Genomic DNA, 24,663 nt, shown 5'->3' with positions numbered 1-24,663 from the left:
AAATGCCACTGAAAATAGGTAAGCTCAACAAAACTGAACTTAAGAAACCTGTTAAGGGTTTGGGTTTTTTTTTTAGGGCTTTAGGCAATTCCATTTCTAGAAATACAGTTAGGTAACAATGCAGAAAAATATTTTATTTATGTTTATTATTGTTGTTATTATTTCTTTATATGTGGAGAGAGTCCCTGTAAGATCTATATATTAAATTAGTGGGTCCTTATGGAGAGTCCCTGTAAGATCTATGGATGTGGGTCCTAGTTACTCCAAATGAGCTACAGCTGCAAAGTCCTTAGTTGGGCAGCAGCTGTAGCTTGTGAAGGTAACTGGAATAAGTAGGGGTGGGTCGAGAGCCCAGGAGGAGCCCCTGGGAAGACAAGAAGAGCTGTGCTGCAGAGAGGAACAGCTTGGTACAGTGTGGGACTTGAGATATAAGACTACAACAACTGGTGACCCTAATTGTAGAATGCAACATTTATAAGTTGTTTATATTTATTATTTCTGTTATTTAAAGGATGTTTATTGTTAGTATATGAAAACCTAATTATCACTAAATACAGTACTTAAATGCAGTACTTGATATTTGCAATTCTTTTATCTGGATGTCATGATTCAGCACATCTGTGAAAACTAGAAGGCACGAGTGCTTCAGCCATAGAGAAACCCATAATTAAGAGCAAATTAAAACATAACATAGAGAAATAAAAATAGCTGGCCTTGCATGGTACCTTCTAGGTGTTGTTTGCTTTTTCCTCCTACACAAATTGCACAACATACATCCGTTTATATTATCAATCCACAATGAAATTTGAACTCAAGGCAAAACACCATCAATATAAATTTGTATTCAGATATGCACATAAGCAGACTGAAAAAAAAATTATTTTGTATGCAAAACAGGCAAGTTACTCCCAGTCTGCACAGAGAGGAGATGACAATTTTCTTCTGTGAAGGTGGAAGAGAGGCTTTTTGGAAAATATGCTGAGCTGCTGCTAAGCATCTGCTATTTCCCAGATGGGGCAGAAACTCCTGATGTACAGCCAGAGCCCAAGGACATAACAGAGTGGGCACATGAGGGACAGTTTGTCTTTGTGTCAAGAACTAGACTGGGTAGTTAATTTCATTTCATTTATGTTAAATACATCACTGTGACATATTAAATGCAATGGATTCACTTGGATTCACTTTTGTTACTCTATACTGTGGGAAACTGTTGCATTTTCTTTTTCAGTGCTCCAAATAGCATTTCTGAAACCTTTTGAAAAAACCTAGGAGAGGAAAGACCAGCTCATAATATCTGAAATACTTTTCAGAGCTCAATCCTGTAAGCTGCTTCTCAGCTGGAAACACCATCACATACTGCACAAATCCAGGGGGTTTCTGTAGGAATAGAAACTGAAAAAGATTTGCACTCAGTGCAGATAGTCCTAGATCACACAAAGTTCCTTGTGCACTAATTTCTTAATTTGCAGTGCCAGAAAAAAGTTTGACAGAGTAGTCAGATAACAGCACATCATAGCAAAAATATCTTGTGCAGATTCCAAGACAAAATCCTCCGCATTATATAATACCTCTGAAAACTACTCACAGAAAACAACATAGAATACACTTCCTTAAGATATCTACACAGAGAAAAAAAAATGGCAACACCAGCCCTCAAACTTTTAGCTTGGCTAGAGAGAATTCACTGCACTGGGGAAGAGCTGGTAATTTGTGTAGCTGACTAACAGCAGGATGCTACTGTCCTCTATCTCTCTATCTGCCCACAAGTTAGTAAAACAAAGCAAAAAAAAAGTCAAATCAAAGCCTGTGGAACACAGCAGCACAAAAAAACCCCTCTAGGTTGTATCATCCCATAAGGCACTTAAAGACTTGCAGTCCAAAGAGCTTCATGATGGGATGGGATGATTATGTCAGCTTAACATCTCTGCATCAAGGCTCCCTGCACTCTCAGTTTTAGGTTAACACAGGAAGAGTCACCACACATGCTGTGTAAACATGCTTAAAACCACCACAGGAAAAAGAAAAGGCCACTATCTGTAAATGACATCAAACAAATATAGCTGCCTCTACAGAGGGACATAAAAGTGATCCAGTCATCACCTCCAAATTTAAAAGAAAAACCTCTGATTCTTCAAATATTGTATTCTGAAAACCAGCTTACCAGAAACCTGCACTTGCAGTGCAGGTTTTATTGCAGTGATATACAGAGAACAGGCATTTATTTAGTTGCATGCAGGACCCTATATACTCAATCTAATAATGAAAGGAATTTTGTCTTCAAAGTGCTAGCTTTCTAAACTACATCCTTGAACTACCATAAATAAAATTCTGGGAAAGCATCAAATAAGTTCACAATCTCTTGTTGTGAGCAGTACATAATTATAAGCAAATTCTATAATCATCCATCAGCAATTAGCATTTGGAGAGGCAGGCTCAGTAAGGCTGGCTTATTTTATTTAACGCATAAAATAATAAAAAATACATTACTACATTGTAAAGTAAATGAGTCTTTTATTGGGCACCAAACAGCTACAACTACACTGCTTTTGGTACCAACCTGTCTTATTTAATTTTAATCCAGGTACATCTAATTTATACTGCTGCCTGCAGCAGTATATACAACTACTCCTCATGACTGTTCCCTCCCATCTTAAATCTCTTGTTCCAGATCACAACTTAATAACATTATAGGAATGAAAGAAGAACAGATTCTGGGAACTGTAATTTGTTGCCAACTTTTATTGGCCAAGCATATAATTACATCCATGAAAGATAGTATTTTCAAGGAAGTATCAAGTCACATTGGACTGCTGCAGAGAAGAAAGTCAGCACTGTCATAAAAACACTAGGAACTCAAAGCACGAGCTGAAGCCACTTTCTTTTACTTCCTCTACATTAATTTCAGTTTCAGTTCTGCTGAAGATACCATTGCCAACAAGCCCACTGTCAGTCAGTTACATGTGAGGTACAATTCTGCCCACAGTACACTAACTACCTTTTTGTCATTTCTGAAACCTGGTTTCACAGGTAGTAAAGAGCTACCAGAAAGTGGGAGGTGTATTCTGGAGATGTTGAGGACTGCTCAGAAGTTCTCTCAAGTTACAGTGGTGTAGGAGAGAGCAGCAGTGCAGGCAGGAGGCAAGGGCTCTACATGGGGGGCTGCAGGTCCAGGTTCCTTCCTCAGATTTCACTTGTACTAGTTTATTTGTAAGTATGTGAGCACATACTTACAAATAAAAAACGTTTGTACTTACATTTGTAAGTATGTTTTAAACAGTGAGTAGTATCTTCCTTCTGAACTGTAGTATTGAGACATCCATTCATCAGTATCATAAGACTCCCCCAAAGTTGTTTTACAGTTTTTATTTTCCATTAAAACTTGAAGGTCTTAATTCTACTCCTCCCTCTTCCACTTATCCCTGTTGCATAACTGAGCACTATTTCATCTTGCTCTGACTGTTCCTCTCCCTACTATCTGTTGTGCTCATTTATATTCATTATGCAGACAAAGAGACATTCTAGCCACAAAGTGAAGACCTTGATAAGGCCCTGACTCTATCTTCAAGACACAAATAAGAAAGCCTATCCTAGTTAGCCTGGTTTTAAAATTATTCCAGCTTCCTTATTCACTGATGTTTTATTTATCTCTCCCCCAATCCTAGCCCTGGGGGAATGCTCCACACTGAAATTGCTTTAGAGTAGTGGAGTTAAATGTTAGCCTTTCTCACCTCCCAGCCACCACTTTCAAAGAGCATAATGGGAATGACAACCAAAAAAAGGCAGCTTCCAACTCATACTGTGACTAAAGAAAACAGGATGGAGAAGTATCCAGAAGAGGATTTTGGTTTAAAACACAAATAATATCTGCTATCACTAACTGGGGACTCCAATTCAGTAGAGTACTTACATTCTTATCAGCTAGTCAAAGAAAAACACAATATTTATGTACACACTAAAACAAAAACCTGAAGTTGCTCACTCAAACTCCCCACAAAATCCACAGGGAAATGAAGTTGTGATGGGATGGTGCTACACAACGTAAGCACAAGCATTGACCAAGGCCCTGCCTAGGGTCAAGGATCAATGTGTTGAGTACTACAGTCTCTCTGACTTCTTCCAGCTTAAAGCCCAAGTAAAAGCTGCAAACAGATGCCTCCTTTACTCAGGGCTCAAGGCCAACAACTGCCTTCTGAAGGCAGGTGACTGTTGCATTTGATCAAAAACCCAAGAAAGATGTAAGTCTCTTTGTGAAAGCCTATCCAGGAGATGAAGATGACAGTAGTGATTGCCATATAAAAGGCCAAGTGCCTGTAATGCTTATCCACTACATAGGAGTTAAAATTTAATTCCCCTCACATCAAAGATTCTCTTCTTAAAACTAACAGCTCCTTATCATTTCATTTTAACAAGTCTTTCAGCACATCTCAGATCCCAAAGCTGCTTCCTCAGTGCCTAAAGGAAACAGGTGAAACATTAAGCTACACAGTTGTGTTTGCCCTTGTGTTCCTTCTAGTGCCAGGACCTGCAAAATCATCCAGCACAGACAATTCTTTTGGTCCCAGGTTGAACTGAAATGATGGAAGGACACAACGCAACCAACCTATGGTGCAGTGTTTAGGTAGATGCTCTTCTAGAAAATTATGGAGGTCCAAGTCCCCTTCCTATGCACATCTTCCAAAGATGGTTACCCCTTCTGTCTGCTCTTTTATTAATCATATGGACCAGCCAAAGTTTTCACTAAAGTGTTATTGCAGATTTTCAACACACCTGAGAAGCTGCTAGCCTTCATGAGATGATGTACATTGCACTCTAAGATCAGTAAGAAATTAAGTGCTAGCAAATAGGTAAACATAATATTGATCAGCTTAGAGGTGTGATGTGATCACACAAAGGAGACTCACTGGCTACCAATTAAACTAAAAAACTGCTTTCAACTGAAAGCACTACAGCCTCTTCCATGAATATCTGCCACTTGTTAAAAACTGTCATGCAAAAACTACAGGATTTTTTTTTTTTTGTTATCGATGCAGTTTACTGATAATGATGGATTATAAGTAATTTCCTTTATTAATAAAACAGCTTTGCCTCTCTTTGAATATTAACAGATATTGAAACTATTTCCAGCAAAGCATCAGTTCATGGTTTCATTAGAGATCTACCTGAAGCAGACATTTTCTGACAGAATTCTTGTAAGCGGATGAAGAGACCATCCCACCAGTACTTAATATAATTAGACAGCAGACTACATGTTCAGTGCACTGGTTTAGGCTCCTTGCATAACAGACAACAGTTCCCAGGGCTAGTTGTTTTGGGAAAAAAAAGTCAAAGCACAGAATAAAGGCCCAAAATTGTTGTTATTATCTTAGCTAAAAAATATCCTACAGTCTCACTGCTACATATCCTACAATAGGCTAAAAAAATATCCTACAGTCTCATAGGTGACAAGTCCACTGGCAATTCATGCAATGGTTCAGCGTCACCTTCTAATAATCATAATGTTTCCAGTTTTAAGAAAAATTCCCCTAAGTCATCTCAATTTGAGAAGCTTTTTAACATTGTCACCTGATTTTGCTGTATTACACCACTCTGTGAAGTTCTGTTTGTTCCAAACTTTCCCATTCTGTTAAGTTTACTTGCTGTCACACATCCATGAGAAAAGGAAGCACTGTCTGTTTTGCAACTCTCCTAATGCCCACTCTGTTCAACACTGCTGAATGCACCAAAAGATAAAAAAATTAGTAGCTGTGCATATCTTTAGATCACTGCCATAATCACTTCTATCCAGGTGTCCTATTACAAATTCACACTGATCACTTATTTTTTATTTCAAATGGGGCAGAAAATAACTCAGGACTCAGTGATGTTGTAAGGATGGTTTCCAGTAGCATTGTCTGCCATTCTTATGCAGTACAGTTTGCATTCTGTAGTACAGGGGTGTTCAGGAATCCTTGCATGCAAGCTCAGTGCTCTCAATCAGAGTTGGTGGCATAATCCCTGGAAATCCATTAGCACTACTGCTGAACTAATTTACTGATCAAGTTCCTGACAGCAGCATGATGAAGGGCTGCACAATGTCTAAGAGTCCCAAAAATATCTTATTTCTGGTGGTGACACTGATGTCTACCCCAAATACACAAGTATGGATGTAAGCAGAAGCAGTTCTTTCAAAGTAAGATGTTTTAAGTGTAATTTATTGCACAATTGCATTTTTTTCACCTCAGAAAAGTAATAAAATCTGAAACCTTGAAAAAATCTCAAACCCCAAAAGGGCTATGAGGGGCAGTCCTCCTTTTCATCTTCTGCTAGTGGTTTTTTCAAGTAGTGAGACAAAAGATAAAATTTTGACCTTTATTTTCAATGTAATCCTAGCCAGTCATTAAATGACAACTATTATTCATCAAGCCACCAAGCGAGGTTATATCTTGGATTCCAGTGCTAATAAAAGGCAAAAAATTTCATCTAGTATTTCATTATTATAGTTCCACTCTTGTTTAAAAGAGAACAAAAAATGCCTAATACCAGAGAGAAGTCATGACATACTTACCTTTAACAGACCTTTGCTACATCCTCCTGGCAGCTTTACCCTGCACTGCAAAAATTCTTGCAGCTAAAGCAAGCCCTATACTCTTGGGAGCATTATGTTCATAATGTAAGAATAAATTACAGAGTTTTTAAGACAAAAATGTATCTTTCAAAACATTCTGATGAACTACCACTACAATATTTTATTAGTCAAGTATCTGCATACAAAAATATGTATTTGTACACACAAGTTTGTTCTTTCAATTCTTATTTTTCTAGGTGTACAAGTGTATCCTCTAAAAAGGATATAATAGCAATAGATTTGCCTATATATTGGTCAGATGAAGCAGATACTCCACACAACACAGACCAGGGAAAACACTTTTTCTCCTCTCAGGTCTCAGCCACAGTTTTAAGGAAAACTGTGACAGAACATATGGCACATCTAGATTTTGTTGTCTCTCACACAATAAAGAATCAAGCTATCAAAGCAAAGCCTGAGATCAGAACAATCTGTGGACAGTACATGAACCAAAAAATGAACAGCATTCCTTGAGCTTCCATGGATATGAAGCTATAAATTTCACACATCATTTACTCATTATAAATAATAAAATACAATAAACAAAACCTACATATAATGCTGCAACAAAAACTTGGTGGAGAAAGTACCACAGTAAATTCTTTACTCGAATGATGAACACGATCTTCACAGAACAATGAAAAAATTATAAACGAAATTATTTTAAAAGCTTCTTTGTTGTCTTTTCAATTTTTTAATGCAATGCAAAATGTCAAGTATGTAATGCTAGAAAAAAAAGCAAACCAAGGATAGAAGGGGAAACTCTGTCCTAGGCCATCACAAAACTGCAGCTCTGGAAGTGTCCAGAATCAACAGCAGGGGAGGGGGTGGAGGGCCTGGGGAGGGAAGAAGGAAGAAAAAGAGGAAAAAATAGAGGCTACATTTTAAAACCAAAAAATCTTTTCAATGCTCACGTAGCATCAGGTAGTCAAGTGAGGCAAAATGGTGAAGTAAGAGTGTATTTTGGTTAATGCTATACTGAAGGACTACAGATGCAGCAGGAAGCAGCCAGCTCCTAAAGAAAAGCCAAAAACCTGCTCTGTGGCTTCTTTGAGTCCTAAAGGCTGTGAGTGAAGTGCTGCCAAGTACCCCTGGCTTACGAAAGCTGGAGCAGGACCCTGCTGGGGCACAGGGCTGGGTACTGACCCGGCCCCGACCCAGCCCGCGCCCCCAGCCCATCACCCAGCTGGGGCACGAGACCGCCCTGCCCACGCAGCACCCCTGCCAAGCCCCGGGCTCCTCACTGCTGGACTGAGCTTCCAGCAGCACAGCATCCTCAAGCTAAATCCAGCTTTCTCCAGCTCACAAACTTGGAGCTCTCAATTGAACCAATTGAACAGATTAACTACAGTGGTTCTTCGGGGCTTAGAGACACAAAGTGACCCTCTGCACTAGGAAAATAAAATGAATAAAGTAAATCATATAGGGGCACAAGAGGCTTGCTTTAGAAGAATCACTTTCAAGCCACAAGAGTGAAAACAATTTATTCTATTCCCTATCTTTTATACCCCTTTTTCAAAGAAGTATTCAAAGAACTTCTCACTAATCTCTCTTATGTTTCAGATATGACTGTTGGTCATCTCCAGACACACACACTGATCTCTCTTCTGGGAGTTGTTAAGCTTTACAAGAGCAGCAAAATGCCTCTCTCCTTCACTACTGGGGAGGTAAACTAGATACACTAGACAAAATCAGCAACTTGGTACATTTTACAAAGTGAGTAGCTCAAAGATTTCACTTCAAGTGTACAGCCCAGGATGAGATTATTTATTTGTTTAACCACAGCTTTTGAGTATTTGGACTCAACTGGGCATCAGATCACACTCCCATTCCAATCAAGGAATTCCCACTCCAATAAAGGCTTACCCTGGCCATCCAGACCTCAGCTATTGCTACATGAAAAATGTTGGTGGGCTTTCCCTCTGCTGCAAATGAAAACTGCTCCTCAACAGCTTTATTTTTGCATAGGCAGTTTTAAATTTTTCCTTTTCCTCAGAAAAATTAAACTCATAATATTTGTTTATATATTTCCCCAAAATCTATTGCCTTATTAAATGTTACTTAAAAGGTTAGGTCAATCTGCTTATGCATACAACAAAATATGTCCAAGAAAAACCCCTTAAAATCCTTTCTTAGCAGTGGTGGGCCTAGCTTCTCATTAATAAGAAGCATTAGAAGTCTAGTATCAATATTTAAACTTAACTATCTGTAATTACAAAGTAAGAATTTAAGCTTTATGCAATGAAATCTTACTAAAATAGTAATATAGATTTAAACAACATTAACTATTACAATCAAACCTATTGGAGCTGCTGCACCAATTTGGATTTGCAAAACCATGCAGTCTTAAAGCCTGACAAATAATTCAATAAGTCACTTAGTATATTTTACAAATAATAAAATTAAGATGGTTTATCTTGGATGCAATTTAGCTGCTTCCTTTACCAAAATTCACTATTAGGAAAATAGTTTTTCTCTGATCTAAATAAGCAACAGAACCACATGGTCGCTCAAAATTGAAGGGATCTCCAAAGGTCATCTGGTCCAATCCCCCAGCTGAAGCACAGCACTCCTTGTCCAGGACCATGGCCAGAGAGCTTCTGGGTATCTCCAAAGATGGAGTCCATAGCCTCTGGTAACCTGTGCCAGTGCTCACTCACCCTCACAGGGAAAGAGTTTCCTGATGTTCACAGGAACCTCCTGTGTGTCAGCTGGTGCCCACACTGCCACTGGGCATAACTGGAAAGAGCCTGCCTTGTTCCTTGCACCCTCCCTTGCAGTATTTATAAACATTAATACGACCATCGAGTCTTCACTTCTCCAGGCTCAGCAGTCCCAGTTCTCTCAGCCTTTCCTCACAGGACAGATGCTCCAGACCTGTCATCATCTTAATGGGCCTTCCCTGGGCTTTCTCCAGTCTCCTGTGCTGGGGAGCCCGGAATAGGGCCCAGAATTCCACACGAGGCCTCAGTGGTATGGAGGAGGGATCACCTCCCTTGCCCTGAAGGCAGCACCCATGCTAACCCAGCCCAGAACACAGTCAGCTTTCCTTGTAACACGAGCACATGGCTGACTCACATTTCACTTGCTGTTGTCCAGCACCCTGGAGCCTCTTCTGCACAGCTGAAGAGGATTCACCCTCTGGATGGTGCTGAGAACACAATGAGGCACAGGGCCAGGCACAGGAGTTTGCACCTCTCTCTGCTGAACTTCATGAGCTTTGTGGCTTCTCACCTCTCTGTTCAGCCAGCTTCCAACCTACCTCACTGCTCATCTAGCCCATCTTTAACAAGCTTCTCTGTGAATATGTTGTGTCAAAAGCCTTACTGAAGTGAATGTACACAAAGCCAAGCTCTCCCCCCACCTATTAAGCCAGTTATTTCTTTGTAGATGGTTATGAGGTTGATTAGGCCCTTCCCCTTTTTTTCCCCTTTTAGGCCACAAGGTCAAGACTTACTGGTAATGACTGTGTCATGCACTGCAGTAAACTAAAATTTTTCACTGGCCCTACACAAAGAATGAGTGAAAAGAAAAAAAAAAGGAAGAAAAAAAGAGCCCCTCTTTTTAATGGTATTTACCTCCCCTCCAACTCAAATATTAACATGAAAGAAATGTACAAAACATCAAGGAAGCATTTTTCAATCAACCTACTAAATTAAGAAAGATAAAATTGAGCAACTACTTTAGAGGAAAATGGCTGGGCAAAGGGGAATAAAGAGCTACATGGTCTGGTAGTCTCTTCCTATCAAATGTCATACTGAAACATTCTCATTTGTGTTAGTGCACTTTGCCACACTACTAAATTACCAGCTTTTTTCAAGAGGACTCTCTCTAAACCTCTGGATTAATGTGTTTTCTCTGCATTTTTTGCCCTTGCAAAAAATACAGCACTAACATATTTTGAATATTCTATCTAAACGGTCTATGCACAATGAAATCTACTGGGCAATCACTCAAGCCAACACTAATGAGAAAGTATCTTTGGGCTTTTAAGAAGTAAGAATTAATAGGTATGTCAGATTCTACACATTTAAGGAATCTAGAGTATGTCAGCACCTAAATATATCACCATCCATCTTAATGATGACTGCAAGCTTATAAAGATTTAAAGATGAATACAAGCTAGATAAAAAAAAAATCCTAATGCTTTATCATAAAGGCCATGAATTAGATAAGTTAGAGAGGAGTTTGACAGCATGACTTTTAAAAGCCTCTATAGTTTATTGCTTTCAAACAACTAATGTGAAATACAGTGATTTTATCAAATGGAAGTCCCTGGGTCTACATGCAGCACAGACTGAATACTGGAAGATATCCTTTCAGTGTGAACCAGCATCTTATGCCCTTGAGATTATTCACTGAATATTAAGGCAGATGGAAACTGCAGAGTGGAACATCAGAAGTTACAGATGTGCACAGACTAAGAAGCACAGCTTTATGTATAACAGCACAAGGCAAACAGGTCTTGGAGATAAATTCTGCATTCACACCTTCCACTAACTTTATCATATGGAATTATCTGAGTGATCTGATGGGTCTCTTGAATCAACTCTCGTAACTAACTTGAGTAAAACTAGCCTCTCCCAATAGAACACTTTCTATTTAAAAAAAGACACCACAGAATAACATCCATTACTTTGTACCATTTAATTACAGGAATGTCTGGTATTCTTTTTAATAGATTATTTGTGGCCTTCAAGGTTAACAGAGCTAAAGGTAATTGCAACACTTTAAAAAATTAAGAGACACAACTACACAACACAGTAGTCTATCAGAAATGTAGGAAGAGTGCCTTCTATTAAAATTCTTTAATCTTAGTTGGAAAACATTCAATTCCATCTTAAAAGTGGAATGCTGCCACTTAGTTTTCAGGTGCCTTTTCACTTGAATACAGAAATGCAATAATGGTCCTTTTCAGGCCTTGTGCATCACTCAATGAGCAAGATAAGTTACTTAAGGCCCATGTTTTAGGATAGAATTAACCAAGAAAAAGACACATAAAGAGCAGCAAGTTGCTAGAGCTCTCCCTGCAGACCCACATGCCTGAAGCAGAATCCATCAGACACGGTCCAGATGAAGTCTCCTTGGTGAGTTATAAAATGACACCCATAATTCCCTACTGCTTCTAAAATATTTTGCTTCATGTTATCTCAAATGCCATTTGCCTTCCTCACAGCTGCATCACATTACGGGTTGCTGCTGTCATTCTGTGGGAGCACGTCAGAGTGGCCTTCTCCTTAGCTGCCATCCCCTACAAATGAGTCACAAGTTCACTGTGAAAGTTTTCAGCTCATAAATCCATCCCCATCACTCAAGTCCTCACAGTCCCCATATTTTGCTGTAATCCTATGCAATGATAAGGCTTCCCCACTTTCTGCCAAAAGCAAGTGTCATTAGCGTGCTCCAACTTCCTGAGACAGAGCTACTGAAATTTTTAACAAGGTCTTTTATCTTATCAAAGGCAGATCCTAATTTAGTTTGGCATATACTACCTCTGATAAATCCATTTACATGTATTCCATTTGCCTCTCTGCCTTTGATTCTTCAAAAAGTGCTCTCTATTGCTTTGCTATGGGAAAAAAAAATTAGTAATTTTCAGGCAGCCAGAACCATCTTTCTTCTACTTTCTGAAAAACAGCTATTAAATTTGCTCTTCTGCAGTTAAATACCATTTCTACTTTGATAGTGCTCTTTTAGTTTTTAAATATATGCTGCAAGATTTTCTAAAACACAGCTTCTTTAACCAAGCCCCATACAAACTTGAGCCCTAGGAACCTGCAGGTTTCTTCTTCATTTCACTATCTGACTTTCCACACTAAACTAGGGGTGATAACTCTGACCATAACTTCATACTCACCGCATAACACCCACCCTCCTTTCTTGGTGAATTTTAATGGATGAATAGCTTTTTACTACTTAGACTATTTTCCTTTACAAGGTCAAACTCAGCTTGACTTCTGGCAACTTCTTAGTCACATTTAAGACTTTTGAACTCTAATGACATTCTTCATTTTTTCAACAACCACTTCTGCCACTCCTTCCAAGTTCTTGGCTAACTTATGATGTTCTCTTTGGCTGACTTTTCTTCTGATTAGGTCTGCAGTCATTCTGCTTGTATAGTCTGTTTTCTTCTTGGGATGAAAATCCTACGCACTTTTTCTAATTCTGAATCAAAGAGTTCCCTTTGCTCTTTGGTTCAGCTAATTTCAAACCATTTCCCTACAGTTTCTCAGTCTGCATTTTTGAAATTCAAAACCTTTAATTGGAAAACCCTTTCAATTTAAACCACATAAACCTCTGATGCAAATAATTTCATCAAAATTCTGTTTCTACACACAGTCTTTCTAGAATGCCCTCAATACTTATGAAACCCAGGTTTTAGGCGACATTATTTTTTTTAGTTCAAGAGCTACATGTGTGAACACTACACCCAGGAACTGCTGATCCCTAGAATTAGTAGTGAAATTATGACTTTTATATAAGAGTTAAAGACTCCACAGCATATTGAAACAGGGAAATAACTTTATTCTATTTACTGTAGTCCAGTAATTCCATATATACTTAATACAAGAAAACCTGAAAGTGCAAAAGAGTCATAGGTGAAGGCATAAAAATCCACAGCAATTATGAAGTATCTTTGTTCACCGCAGTGACTGAATCAAAATAGTAACTTCTGACGTGCTTTATCCCTTCACTATCTGTTATCTGAGTGCATCCAGTCTCTGAATCCTTAATACTTACTTCTCATTCCTTTCCTTGACAAACACATGTAAAAGGCTCTGCCTTTCATAAAAAGATCTTCCCTAAGAGCATATTACCAGAGCAAAGAACCTGGTTTTTTACACTATTATTTTTTTTATGAATAATCCAAGTTAGCAGGACAATCCCTGCAGTACAACACGTTTTAATATTAAAGTCAGTAGAATTCCCCATACTTGACAATACCTGGAAAAAAGCTAAGTTCATTTTATGCAGCAGGACAGACACGTTCCAAGCTACCCAGCCAATAGCTCTGCATGCCAAACTACTTCACACATTGAGATGAATGAAATTAATTACCAGCTTGCTGTCCATTTTATGAAATTTGAATATGAGCATGAAAGTTCAGTGATATATTCAACACTACAGAAGTTAGAGACTAAGTCTACCTAATACTTAGTTTCATGCTTTAGCAAAAACTATCACCCACTCCTAATGTTGTAAACAAAGCATGGACTGTGGCATCCCATCCTTATGGGGAAGGGAGCACCCAAGACTCAGAGATACTCATGACAAATGTCAGAGGGTCTACAAGAGCTCACAAAATTTTATTAGTAAATTATGCCCACCCAGGAGATACGTTTTTCACTTTCAATGCCAATTAGCTATCATGGGCAGTCTGATCTTCTAGATCCTTCTGGAAAGGGTTGGAGAGCTTTGATGGTCTTTATAACCACCAAATGATGACAAGTCTTGATGACTGGGTTGGCCTTTGGTCAACATTTCAGGCCCAATTCTCAACCTCATTCCTGCACTTTGCTGTATGGTGTTGTGCCTATCTCCAGGATCCCAAACCAAAACCAATCTCAGCAAAGTGCTGCCCTTCCTCTGTATGGTCCCTTCTTCAGAAACATCCTTATCTTTCTCACAGAATGTTATTACCAACAATCCTTGGTTGGCTCCACAGCTATCCAGCTGTCGGTGTTTGAGTTACATATTAGTTCTCTTATCTTCTAGGCTTCTGCATGGACACAGGAGCTGAAGTAGTGAACCAAATTTAAGGAAAACAAAATATTCTCTCAGTGATTTCAGAAAGAGCTATGCATCTTTTTTTATCTGTAAGTTTTCATAATTAACCCATTCAAAAAGTGGATGAATTTCTCAGATTCTGTAACGATTTCAATCTAACAAAGCTTCAGCGTCTTTCTGCAACTCCTGTCTTCCATATTTGCCTTAAACAACAAGTGTCCTAATGTGCACTGTGACTATTTTATTTATAAAATCACAGGCTCACTGGGGGTGGAAAATGTGGAGATCACCAAAATCCAACTCAGTATTCATTTAAGTAAAACATACATAGAAGTGACAAGTTTGGACTGCAGAGTGCCTGTGGATGGGTAACCTTCTCCTATGATCCAAAATAGTTCATCAACATTTTAACAACAGATAAATACAATATGGAGCATTGCATCAAGCACAGAAATGCTTCTTTTTTACACTAAAACTTGAAAGTGCTTTCAGCGTACTTTATTATGATGGCTATTATATAAAGAATAATGATATTTTAGATTAAATATTTCCAACGTAATTAGTGGCAGATTGTTTCAGATTCTTTTTCTGCCACTATTTACATTTCTGAACACATTTTCTTGGGGCAACCCCTAGTATCAATGTAGGCTGGGGGAGTGAAGAGACCAGGAGCAGCCCTGCCAAGGACTTTGGGGTGCTGGTGGGTGAGAGGCTGGACACGACCCAGCCATGGGCACTCACAGCCCAGAGAGCCAAACGTGTCCTGGTGAGAGAGATCCCACCTGAACACAGCACCCAGCTTTGGGGGTCCCAGTTCAGGAAGGACATGGACTTGTTGGAGCAAGTCCAGAGCAGGGCCACTAAGATGATTAGAGTGATGGAGCACCTTTCCTATGAGGAAAGGCAGAGATAATTTGGATTGTTCATCTTGGAAAAGGGAAGGTTTTGGAGTGACCAAATTGCAGCCTTTCAGTAGCTGATGGGAGCCTACAAGGAAATGGAGAGAGACCTTTTACAAGGGCTTGTTGTGTCAGGACAAGGGGGAATAGCTTCAAACTGAAAGAGAGTAAGTTTAAATTACATATTAGGAAAAGATTGTTTACTGTGAGGATGGTGAGACACTGGAACACGCTGCCCAGAGAAGCTGTGGATACCCCAACCCTGGAAATGTTCAAGGCCAGATTGGATGGAGCTGAGCAACTTGGTCTAGTGGTAGGAGTCCCTGCCCATGGCAGGGGGGGTGGAACAAAATGATCTTTCAGGTCCCCTCAGAAATGATGAATAACTGAAAGAAAGACTCATTCTGTTAAATTATTTTTATAAGAAGTTTGTAAAAAAATTTCAAAGGAACTGTTAAATACAAATTTCTTTTATGTTCTACACTAAACTATAAACACAGCACTTGTAAATTTCCTTCAAAGGTGAGAGAAGAAGTACAAGTTCCAATTCTGGAAGACCATCTGAACAAGACATGACCTAGAAAACTGAAATATTGTGGGGTATAAAATCCAGTCATGCTGCCTGACAAGAGAGAGGAAGCACAGTAGGAGGCATGGGCACTAGTGATTACATTCTCTTCATATGGAATTAGGAGAAGGATGGAAAAGCCATTTGCTATTTATCTTCTTTCATGTTCCCCTCTCTTCCACCTACCCCCCAAAACCCAAGAGAGGTCTGCAGAGATGTCCCTTCACTACTGCACCCTAAGGAAGCTTTACAGAATGCTAAAAACTGCAGCAGCAGCCTGGGCCAAACCCCCTTGCAGCACCACGAGTCCCCTGCTGTCTGCCATACGGTGTGATCACATAATACCCAGGCCCTTGGCTGGTGGGACAGAGTCAGTGGAGCAGAAGGTTGCAAAAGGAAGCTCAGCAGGAGACACAAATTGCTGTTAAGAGCTTTAAATGGTTTAACGTGTACCTGGTGCCAGAATCAGGCACCAACTGAAGATGCAGCCTATCAGGGCAGCAGAAACTATGGACTTGAAAGGGAAAAGGTGAACATTACTCTTCATCCTAATTCTACCCAGTATGGAGAAAACACAGCTCAAAAAACAACTTATGATTTGGACAATCAATACATTTCCATTTGCTAGGGTGTGGAAAGCCTCAAGCTAATGAATTCTGCATTACAGGCAAACCTTGCCCAATTAGCCCACAGTGTCTGGGAAGCAGTACATGACCCACCCCTCAGGAAACCCTGCAAAACCCAATGAAAACCAACAAAACAGTGAGTGTTAGGGGTGCTGGGGGCAGGGGTAGGTGGGGTGGGGGATGTTGTTTTGTTTCTTTGGTAGCAAAGTATCCCTGGAAAAAACAGGGTATGTTTTTCTTTATCACATTTACCTAACTTTTTCACCTTGTACACTTGCCCTGGAGAGCTTCAGTTCTATCCCTGAGCACAAACACAATACCTCAACACGAGCAGGCCAGCGCTGATAAAGGCCTCTATATCACTACATAAACAATCATACGAACAGCTACAGAAGTGTTCACATCCCTTGTTTAGCAACACACTCCACTGCAGTGTCCACTGCCCACTGTCCACTCTTGGGCCCTTTTGTACTCCTTTTTATTAACAGCACCAAGCTGATTTAAGCTCCCACAGACACACACAACTGCTCACACAAGCAACACCTCACTCCAAATACCTAGAAACTCTCCAAGCCTACAGTAGCCTCTGGGCAGTCACCCACTCCTAAAGGGACTTTCAACAGAGATGAAATCACAAATATATCCCATCATCCTAGAGCAGAGCAAATGGCCCATGGAGCATGGGATCTGTGATAGCAAAATTACAGACTGTAACACAGTAGAATTTCCTGCATGCATTGATTCGAGTCTTCCTCTTGATAGTGAGTTTCTCAATAAATCAGTCATTTTCCTGTTTGGGAGACAAGCAGAATTCAGTCTTTATCAGTCTGGTAAGATTTTATTTATTTATCCTTCTACCTATATTTCATTGCTTCTCATAGTCCTCAGCATTACCCTTAAAGCAACAAAAAAGTCTCTTACATGTCTGCCTGAAGAAATCACATAGAAAAATAGTCCAAAGACGTTTACCTAAACCTGCTGAGATCTTCAAGTAACAACTTTATGGCAATAACTACCCACTGATTCGATAGTTCACACATTCAAATGCCAACTTTGTTAATTATTTCAGAATTCTCCTGTAGGAGGAGAGTGATGGTACAATACTGAAATCAACGCTAAACATCCAGAGTTTGGGTTGGACTTTGCACACCACTATCTAGCAAAATAGTCAAGTACAAATTGCATCATTTTCATACAGACAAATCAGTTTCCAACAGTTCAGAAAACACTCCTATATTGCTTTTTATTTTCCTCTCTTGCAATCATGACATGCATGAGAGGATGTTCAGCTAAGTATTAATGAAACCAGTCATGCCCACTAAAACAAAAAATTGTGTAGAACAGAAAAATCCCTGAACAGTTGCTGCCTATTCAGTCAGATGCAACATCCCAGTGTAACAGATGGGGCACAGGGAGTGACAGGGTAAGTTCATCTGCTGGCACCGTGCGAGGGGACAGAACACAAGTCTCTCTTGCCGCCTGCACTGCTCTGCACTGATAGCTGGGCTGCTCAGAAAGCTCCTGCCACAGCCAGCTCCAGCCCCCCAGCAGCGTGTCCCAGGAGGAGTGCAGGAGCCCAGGGACCCAGGAGCCACAAGGACCCTCCAGGGGCTTCTCCAGCTGCCCCTCCTGGGTCCCTGCCCGCGGCGGCATGGCCGGGCAGTGATCTCATGGCCCTGGCAGTGACCTGAGGTCCCTGGCAGAGACCTGAGGGCCCTGGCAGTGACCTGGGGGCCCTGGCAGAGACCTGGTGGCCCTGGCAAAGACCTGAGGGCCCTGGCACTGACCTGAGGGCCCTGGCAGGGACCTGGGGACCCTGGCAGCGACCTGAGGGCCCTGGCACTGACCTGAGGGCCCTGGCAGTGATCTGGGGACCCTGGCAGAGACCTGGGGGCCCTGGCACTGACCTGAGGGCCCTGGCACTGACCTGAGGGCCCTGGCAGGGACCTGGGGACCCTGGCAGCGACCTGAGGGCCCTGGCACTGACCTGAGGGCCCTGGCAGTGATCTGGGGACCCTGGCAGAGACCTGGGGGCCCTGGCACTGACCTGAGGGCCCTGGCACTGACCTGAGGGCCCTGGCAGTGACCTGAGGGCCCTGGCACTGACCTGGTGGCCCTGGCACTGACCTGGTGGCCCTGGCACTGACCTGGGGACCCTGGCAGAGACCTGAGGGCCCTGGCAGAGACCTGGTGGCCCTGGCAGAGACCTGGTGGCCCTGGCAGCGACCTGAGGACTCTGGCAGTGACCTGAGGGCCTTGGCAGTGACCTGGTGGCCCTGGCAGTGACCTGGGGGCCCTGGCAGTGACCTGGGGGCCCTGGCAGTGACCTGGGGGCCCTGGCAGCCTGCCCTGGCCTACACTGCTTCACTCTGCTGAGGGAACCGCACAGAGAAGGGAGCACTGCTCCAGAGGCAGCTTTTAATTTTCCACAACTTTAGCTGCAGTTCTTCCTGCTAGGGCCAGCCTTCCACATGGTCTCACTTCTGCTTCCCCACATGATGAACAGATTGCAGGCACTGGAGGCACCAGGACAAAAAGCAGGGGATCTCCCAAACCCTCCTACAGTGTTGTCTCCCAGCACAGCTTTTATTCTTTTTTCTTCCTATCTACAATAAAGATGTCAGAATAATTAAAGCAGTGATTTGTTTACTTTGGATAAGCTTTTAAAGAGTGCTTTATGCTTAAACCCATGACAAATGTGCTTTTTTAATTATTTACAAAAATTACTTCTAGAGCATTTTCCTGATGGACTATTATTATTACTGTACAATGCGTAATCTGAAATAAACATAGCATGAAAAACTTAAAAAGAAAAAGAACAAATAATTGAGAAAATACTCTTAGAGCACTTGGCATGACAGCATGATTCAAACAGCAATACACTGAAGTAAAAATGTCACTATTAGCTCTTTCAGAAACAGCAGAAAAGTCTGACCATCTCAAGGATAAAATCACTTTCTGGATTTTCATCTGTTGGAACCATAATAAACAACTAGCAGATCTTTCAGAAGAGAGAACATCATCTTGTCTGTTAGCACACCTTGTCTATTAGCTTGAGCCGGAAAGCAGTGGAGGAGACAACTTCCTTTGTAATCAAGGTTTTCCCCACTGCACCTCCCTCCAAGAGTTCAAGAAAACCTGGTACTTTAATTATGGGAACAATCAAGAAGGAACAAAAATACTTAGAATTTTTGTTCACAATGCAAGCCTGAATAGAACACTAACAAACTAAAATTATTAAAAAAATCCATATCTTGCCTTGGAATATTTTCTTTCTTTCAGTGTAAAAATCCTCTTTTCAAACCATGAAGCAAGACAGTTCTTTGTACTCCACCCCATGATAAACAGATATGAAAATCTGGGTGCTTTATTCAGATGAAAACTTCATATCACAATACACATCCCACTCTACTTTAAACCATAGGCAGTGTGAATGCAGATTTTGTAAATCACATTATTTTGAGTTTAACACTGGCACTTCTGTTCATTGACTTAGTAATTTTCATTGCTAAAATCACAGAAGGAAAACAGTCAACTTCAATTACACATTTTTAATTTTAAAATTCTTACATTTCAAGTACTCCATGATATATTTCTGCTTCAAGAAGCCACTTCTGCAATAATTGCTACGGTTTTGAATTGTCCATTACAGACATGTGGCATCTCCAGCCAGGGTCAAACCCTCACACACACGCACTAAAACCAACTTGGAAGTAAAATACTTTTATGTTTAACCCTGAGACTCAGCAGTGAAAAGCTGGTACAACAAAACTTAACAAGCCATTAACTAGTTATTCCTTCTCGAACTGAAAAGCACTGGAAACAACATTCTTAGTGGTAATTTGAGGTACTTAAAAACAAACCATAACAGCTCTGCAAAAAGCACAACCTTCACTAGATATTTCAGTCAATTGATTTCACCCTTCTGTAGCACTAAGATATACAGTACTCTCTTTATAGATATATAAGTGCTTTAAAAGTTTTAAATAAATAAGAGTGCTACTACAAAAGATGATACTAACTGAGATGTGCAATATTAACAGTCCTCTGCTACAGGATCACACTGTACTTCAGGACAGGTACTTTAAGAATCTGATGAAAGCTGAGGAAAAGCCTTTCAATCTCAAGAAGCAGTGACTTCAAATGAAATCAAACAAGCAGCTTAAAAGTCACCAAATACCCACACTGACATTTCATAATGGTTACAGTGCAGTCATAGAAGTCAAAATATGCATGGCAAAATTCTTGAACTTCACAAGCCCAGCTGTCATGCTCAAATTCTGCTGGTTTAGTCAGCCATCAGAAAATCTAGGAAATGAGACGAGCTCATCAGAGCTCACCAGCCTTACTTCATTTAAGATTATGTTCACTGACTGCAATAAAGACATGTATCAAAAGATCCTCTGAAATCTTTCCGAAGCCAAGATCAAATGCCAAAATCTCCTTCAAATAAAGCTGCATTTGAAAACAAACCAAACTGCAAAAAAAAAAAAAGGAACATAAGAAACTGTACCTTAATTGGAGCCCGGCTAAACTGTATTTTTCTGTTGGCTGGGATTTCATCTTCATCTGGCAATCCATTAATTTCAGAATATTCCATATCAGGTTCATAACAGTTATTTTCATCACTGTCATCCAGATCATCCTGTTCTGTACCTGTCTCTCCCCAGTCAGAATTATACCTGGATCGTACCCGATACACATTGTAGTCAGAATGCATGTACACATGGGAACTCTGAAAATTATTCACATCTTCATGCCCATCTTTTTCACTTTCCTCATCATAATGGGACTCAGTAGCATCTGTGGCAAAATCACCACCTGCAGCTACATTTCTTGTTAACTCTGCAGCTTCAAGCCGATCAAAGGTATCTTCTGTGTGTTCTGACTGTTCCTTCTGTTGCACCAAAACTCCTGTCTCTGTTGTTGACTTACTCCTAGCACAGCTGTCCACAGATCTGTCGCTGTCAAGCACACCAACCAAATCCTGTTGACCTGTTGCAGAACTCTCAACAGAATCAGCACTTGCCTCTGTGCTCTTTTTTATTTCTTCAGTTGTTTTTGAACCTGCCGAAGTGCCTGTGGACACTTTCTGTCTCGGTGTGGAAGAAGTGTTAGTCTGCTGAGAGTTCTCAACAGACATCACACCTGTACTCTGTTTGGCTGGGGTAGACCACGTGCTGGCCTCTTTCAAAGGACTGAAACCCTCAAGGTTTGCAACTGGAGAGGAGATATTTGTGACAGTAGATGAGAGGTTTAGTGGATAGTGACCAGTTACAGAGTACTCTTCGTTGTTTTCTGACTTTTCTGCATTTACGCTGTGTGAGTCAGTGTTTTCAAAAACTGCACTGAGCTGACTCACAGTTGGAGAGACAGTCTCTGTCCTTGGGCTAAGACTGTCCAGTGAATCCATGCTGCCTCTGTTATACTTAGAGCTGCACCACTCATCTGGAAGTTCATTAGAAATGATTTTCTCTTTCTTTGGGGAATAGCGATTTGAATGTCCTGTTTCATGAGCATTTCGCTCAAACATCTTCCGAGTTTCAGTAAACTTGGAATAGGAAGGACCATCATGGATAGTGTCAAATCTACTTATCCTTTCAGACACGGACGATTCCAACTTTACGATTGAACCATCTGCTTTTTCTACAAATTCTTTGGGCCTAATTCGTCTTTGAGGTGATGGAGGGCCACCCTTTCCCCTGGTTTTAGGGGCAACTCCAGCACTTTCAGTGGGCTCCATGCCCATCTGCATAAATAAGTTCTTGATCCTATTGACATTTGAGCCATATTTCCTTCCCCTGCTCTGTGAGGCCTCTCCTTCCTCTTTCGTTTTTTGGTCTCCATCGGATTTCGGTTTGTCAAAGGTGCTTTTCAGCGCCTGGAACTCAGTCCTATAAGCATTTCTGTGAGGAGAGGCACTTCGGAGGGTGGATCTTTCTCCCGAAGACTCTGTTTTCATCATGTTTACTTCAGGAGTGTGAAACCTGCTTGCATAGTTTCTGTGGTACCGCTCTCAGTAGTTTGCCACAGCAGATTCTGCTTGAGGAGTGTTTTTCCTCAGAGGCCACTGCCCTTCAGCAGGACCATACTTGACAGATCTGGAGGCAAATGTCTTAATGCACACGGTCAATTTTGACAAAGCAGCACGATTGAGGACTCTCAAGAACAAGGGCTGATTTAACCTGCAATAGAAAGGAGGGTTTTCTGAAACCATGTCAGGTTCTTTAAGTCTGTCACAATTTCCATTTACCATTTTCTGATATGTTTACAAAAAACTAGCAAAAAAAAATACAAACCAACACCGCACAGACATGTGAAAACTTGCCATTACCAACTTTTTCAAATTGACTGTTGCATAATTTATAATCTATAACATCATAGTGAGAGAACAAATAATCACAGCTTTCCATTCACAAGTATAGTATCATGGCACAAATATGCACGCAAAGGAAAGGCAATGTGACACGAAATATGAGGCACTGCAAGACAATCCTTGCTCGCTCAGAGAAACATAATGGTAGAAACATGATCAAAGATAATTTGCTTAGAAAGGCAAATTAAACATCAGCTCGAGGGAATACAAAAACTGCACCCAAAGTTAACAGCTGACAGGGTAATGGAAGTGAAATCCCGTTAGAGAAAGTTACCCCTCGTCACGGGCAGAGGTTTTATCGCCTGGAACCCCGGAGGTACCAACGCGGAGATGCGGAAACGGAGCCGGGGGCTGGACCGCTCGCACGGCGCGGCCCCAGGGTCTCATCCCCGGCTCCCGCAGCCCAGCGAAGGGCACCCCGGGGGTCTCCCGAGCCAATCCCCTCTCCTTTCCCCTCCGTTCCTGCTCTCCAGCCCTCGCCCTGCCGCGCTGCCGCCGCCGAGGCGGGGACGCCTCACTCTGGCCGCGGCACACACACGGTGCCGGTACCGGGAGCCCGCGGCCGCCGCACCGAGAGCGACGCGCCCGTCCCCGCGCACCTCCCGCTCCGCTCCCGCCGATCGCCACGGGCGACAGGAAAGGCCACACGGCAGAGACCCTCGGCGAGCCGTGCAGCCCTCGCAGGACGCAATAAACTCAACCCGAGAGGGCAGCGCTGGAGCCCCGCGGCGGCTCCTCCTCGGGCGGTCGTGCCGCCCCGGCGGGCCGGAGCCGCGGGGCCTCGGGCAGCAGCACCTTGCGGCGGGGCAGTGTCCGGGCAGAGCCCGCCGCCCCCGCGAAACAAAAGCCCGGTGCCAGCGCCGTTCCCCGCGCTGCCCCGTACCCGTGCCGCCGAGCGCGCACGCCGCCTTACCCAGCCGACAGCCGCGACGGACTCCCCCGACCGCCCGGCTCAGCGCTGCCCCCGCGCCTCCTCTGCGCAGAGCGGCCGCTGCCGCCGCCCGCCTGACAGGAGGCAGCAGCCACCGCGTCGCCTCAACGCCATTGCAGGCAGCGGCGGCGGCGGCGGCAGCGGGGGCACGGACACGGCTCCGCGCGCACACCCGCGGCGGCGGCGCGGGGGAGGATGAGGCGCCGTGGCCGCCGCGGCCGCGCTCCCGCCGCCGCCCGCCCCTCCGCCGCCGCGCCCCCGCCGCGCCCCCGCCGCCGGACGCGCCCCGAGCCGCCGCCGCCGCCCGCCGCGGGGCCGCCCGCCGCCGCCGCCGCCCGCGGTGACAGGTGCCTCACCTCCTCGGCGAGCCGCAGTGGTTCGCTCCGCCGGCGGGGCGGGGGAGGCGGCCAGCCCGCTGCAGTCCGGCCCCGGGCGGTGACTGCCGAGAGGCGGAGGACGGGCCCGGCCGCGGCCACGCCGCCGGCGCCGAGTCCCGGTGCCTGCCTCCGGCCCGGTTTATCCCCTTCTTCTCTGCCCTGGAACGCTCGTTTCCAGCCTGACCCCCGCGGACCGGGCCCGCCCGGCACCCGCCCGTGTCGGAGGAGGCAGCGTGCCCGCCCCCGCGCGGGAGGGGCAGCGTCCCGGGTCCCGGGAAAGCCCCCGCGCCTTCCCGCTGCAGGAAGCCCGCGGGGCGCGGGGCGCACGGAGAGCTCCCTGCAGATCAGGAGCCGCCGTGCTCCTTCCCCCGCTGTTCACCCGCTCACCCAGGCTGCCCGAGCGAGGAGCGTGCTGCTGACAAACCCCGGAGAAATGCTCTCAGCTCCGTGGGCATGGCTTGTTCTGGCAGCTGCTGACAGGGACGAGGATCATCTTTAGAGCGCAACCACAAAGCCTTTGTTGTTTGTTAGCTAGGCGAGTTCACCACAAAGAT

At 43.0% G+C, this 24,663-nt stretch overlaps 1 protein-coding gene across 3 annotated transcripts in view; it reads right to left on the bottom strand.

The window, feature by feature from the left end:
- The window catches only part of PPP1R9A (protein phosphatase 1 regulatory subunit 9A), a 132,896-nt gene extending 108,638 nt beyond the window's left edge, over positions 1–24,258 (bottom strand). For 2 of the 3 annotated variants that reach the window (XM_059487622.1, XM_059487639.1), the window contains exons 1-2: positions 24,089–24,258; positions 20,939–22,610 (exon numbers count right to left, since the gene is read on the bottom strand). In XM_059487622.1, coding sequence (XP_059343605.1) covers positions 20,939–22,390 — 1,452 coding nt within the window. In that variant the 5' untranslated portion in view covers positions 22,391–22,610; positions 24,089–24,258. Of the gene's footprint in view, positions 1–20,938; positions 22,611–23,714; positions 23,869–24,088 lie in introns of those variants that run through there. The other variant, XM_059487630.1, reaches the window with a different exon arrangement.
- Positions 24,259–24,663: the final 405 nt, after the last annotated feature.

The sequence above is a fragment of the Ammospiza nelsoni genome, chromosome 1 (assembly GCF_027579445.1).
Source record: "Ammospiza nelsoni isolate bAmmNel1 chromosome 1, bAmmNel1.pri, whole genome shotgun sequence".
In the NCBI taxonomy this organism is placed as follows: domain Eukaryota; kingdom Metazoa; phylum Chordata; class Aves; order Passeriformes; family Passerellidae; genus Ammospiza; species Ammospiza nelsoni.
Note: the sequence above shows the minus strand (reverse complement) of the source record. Positions and strands in the feature narration are given on the sequence as shown.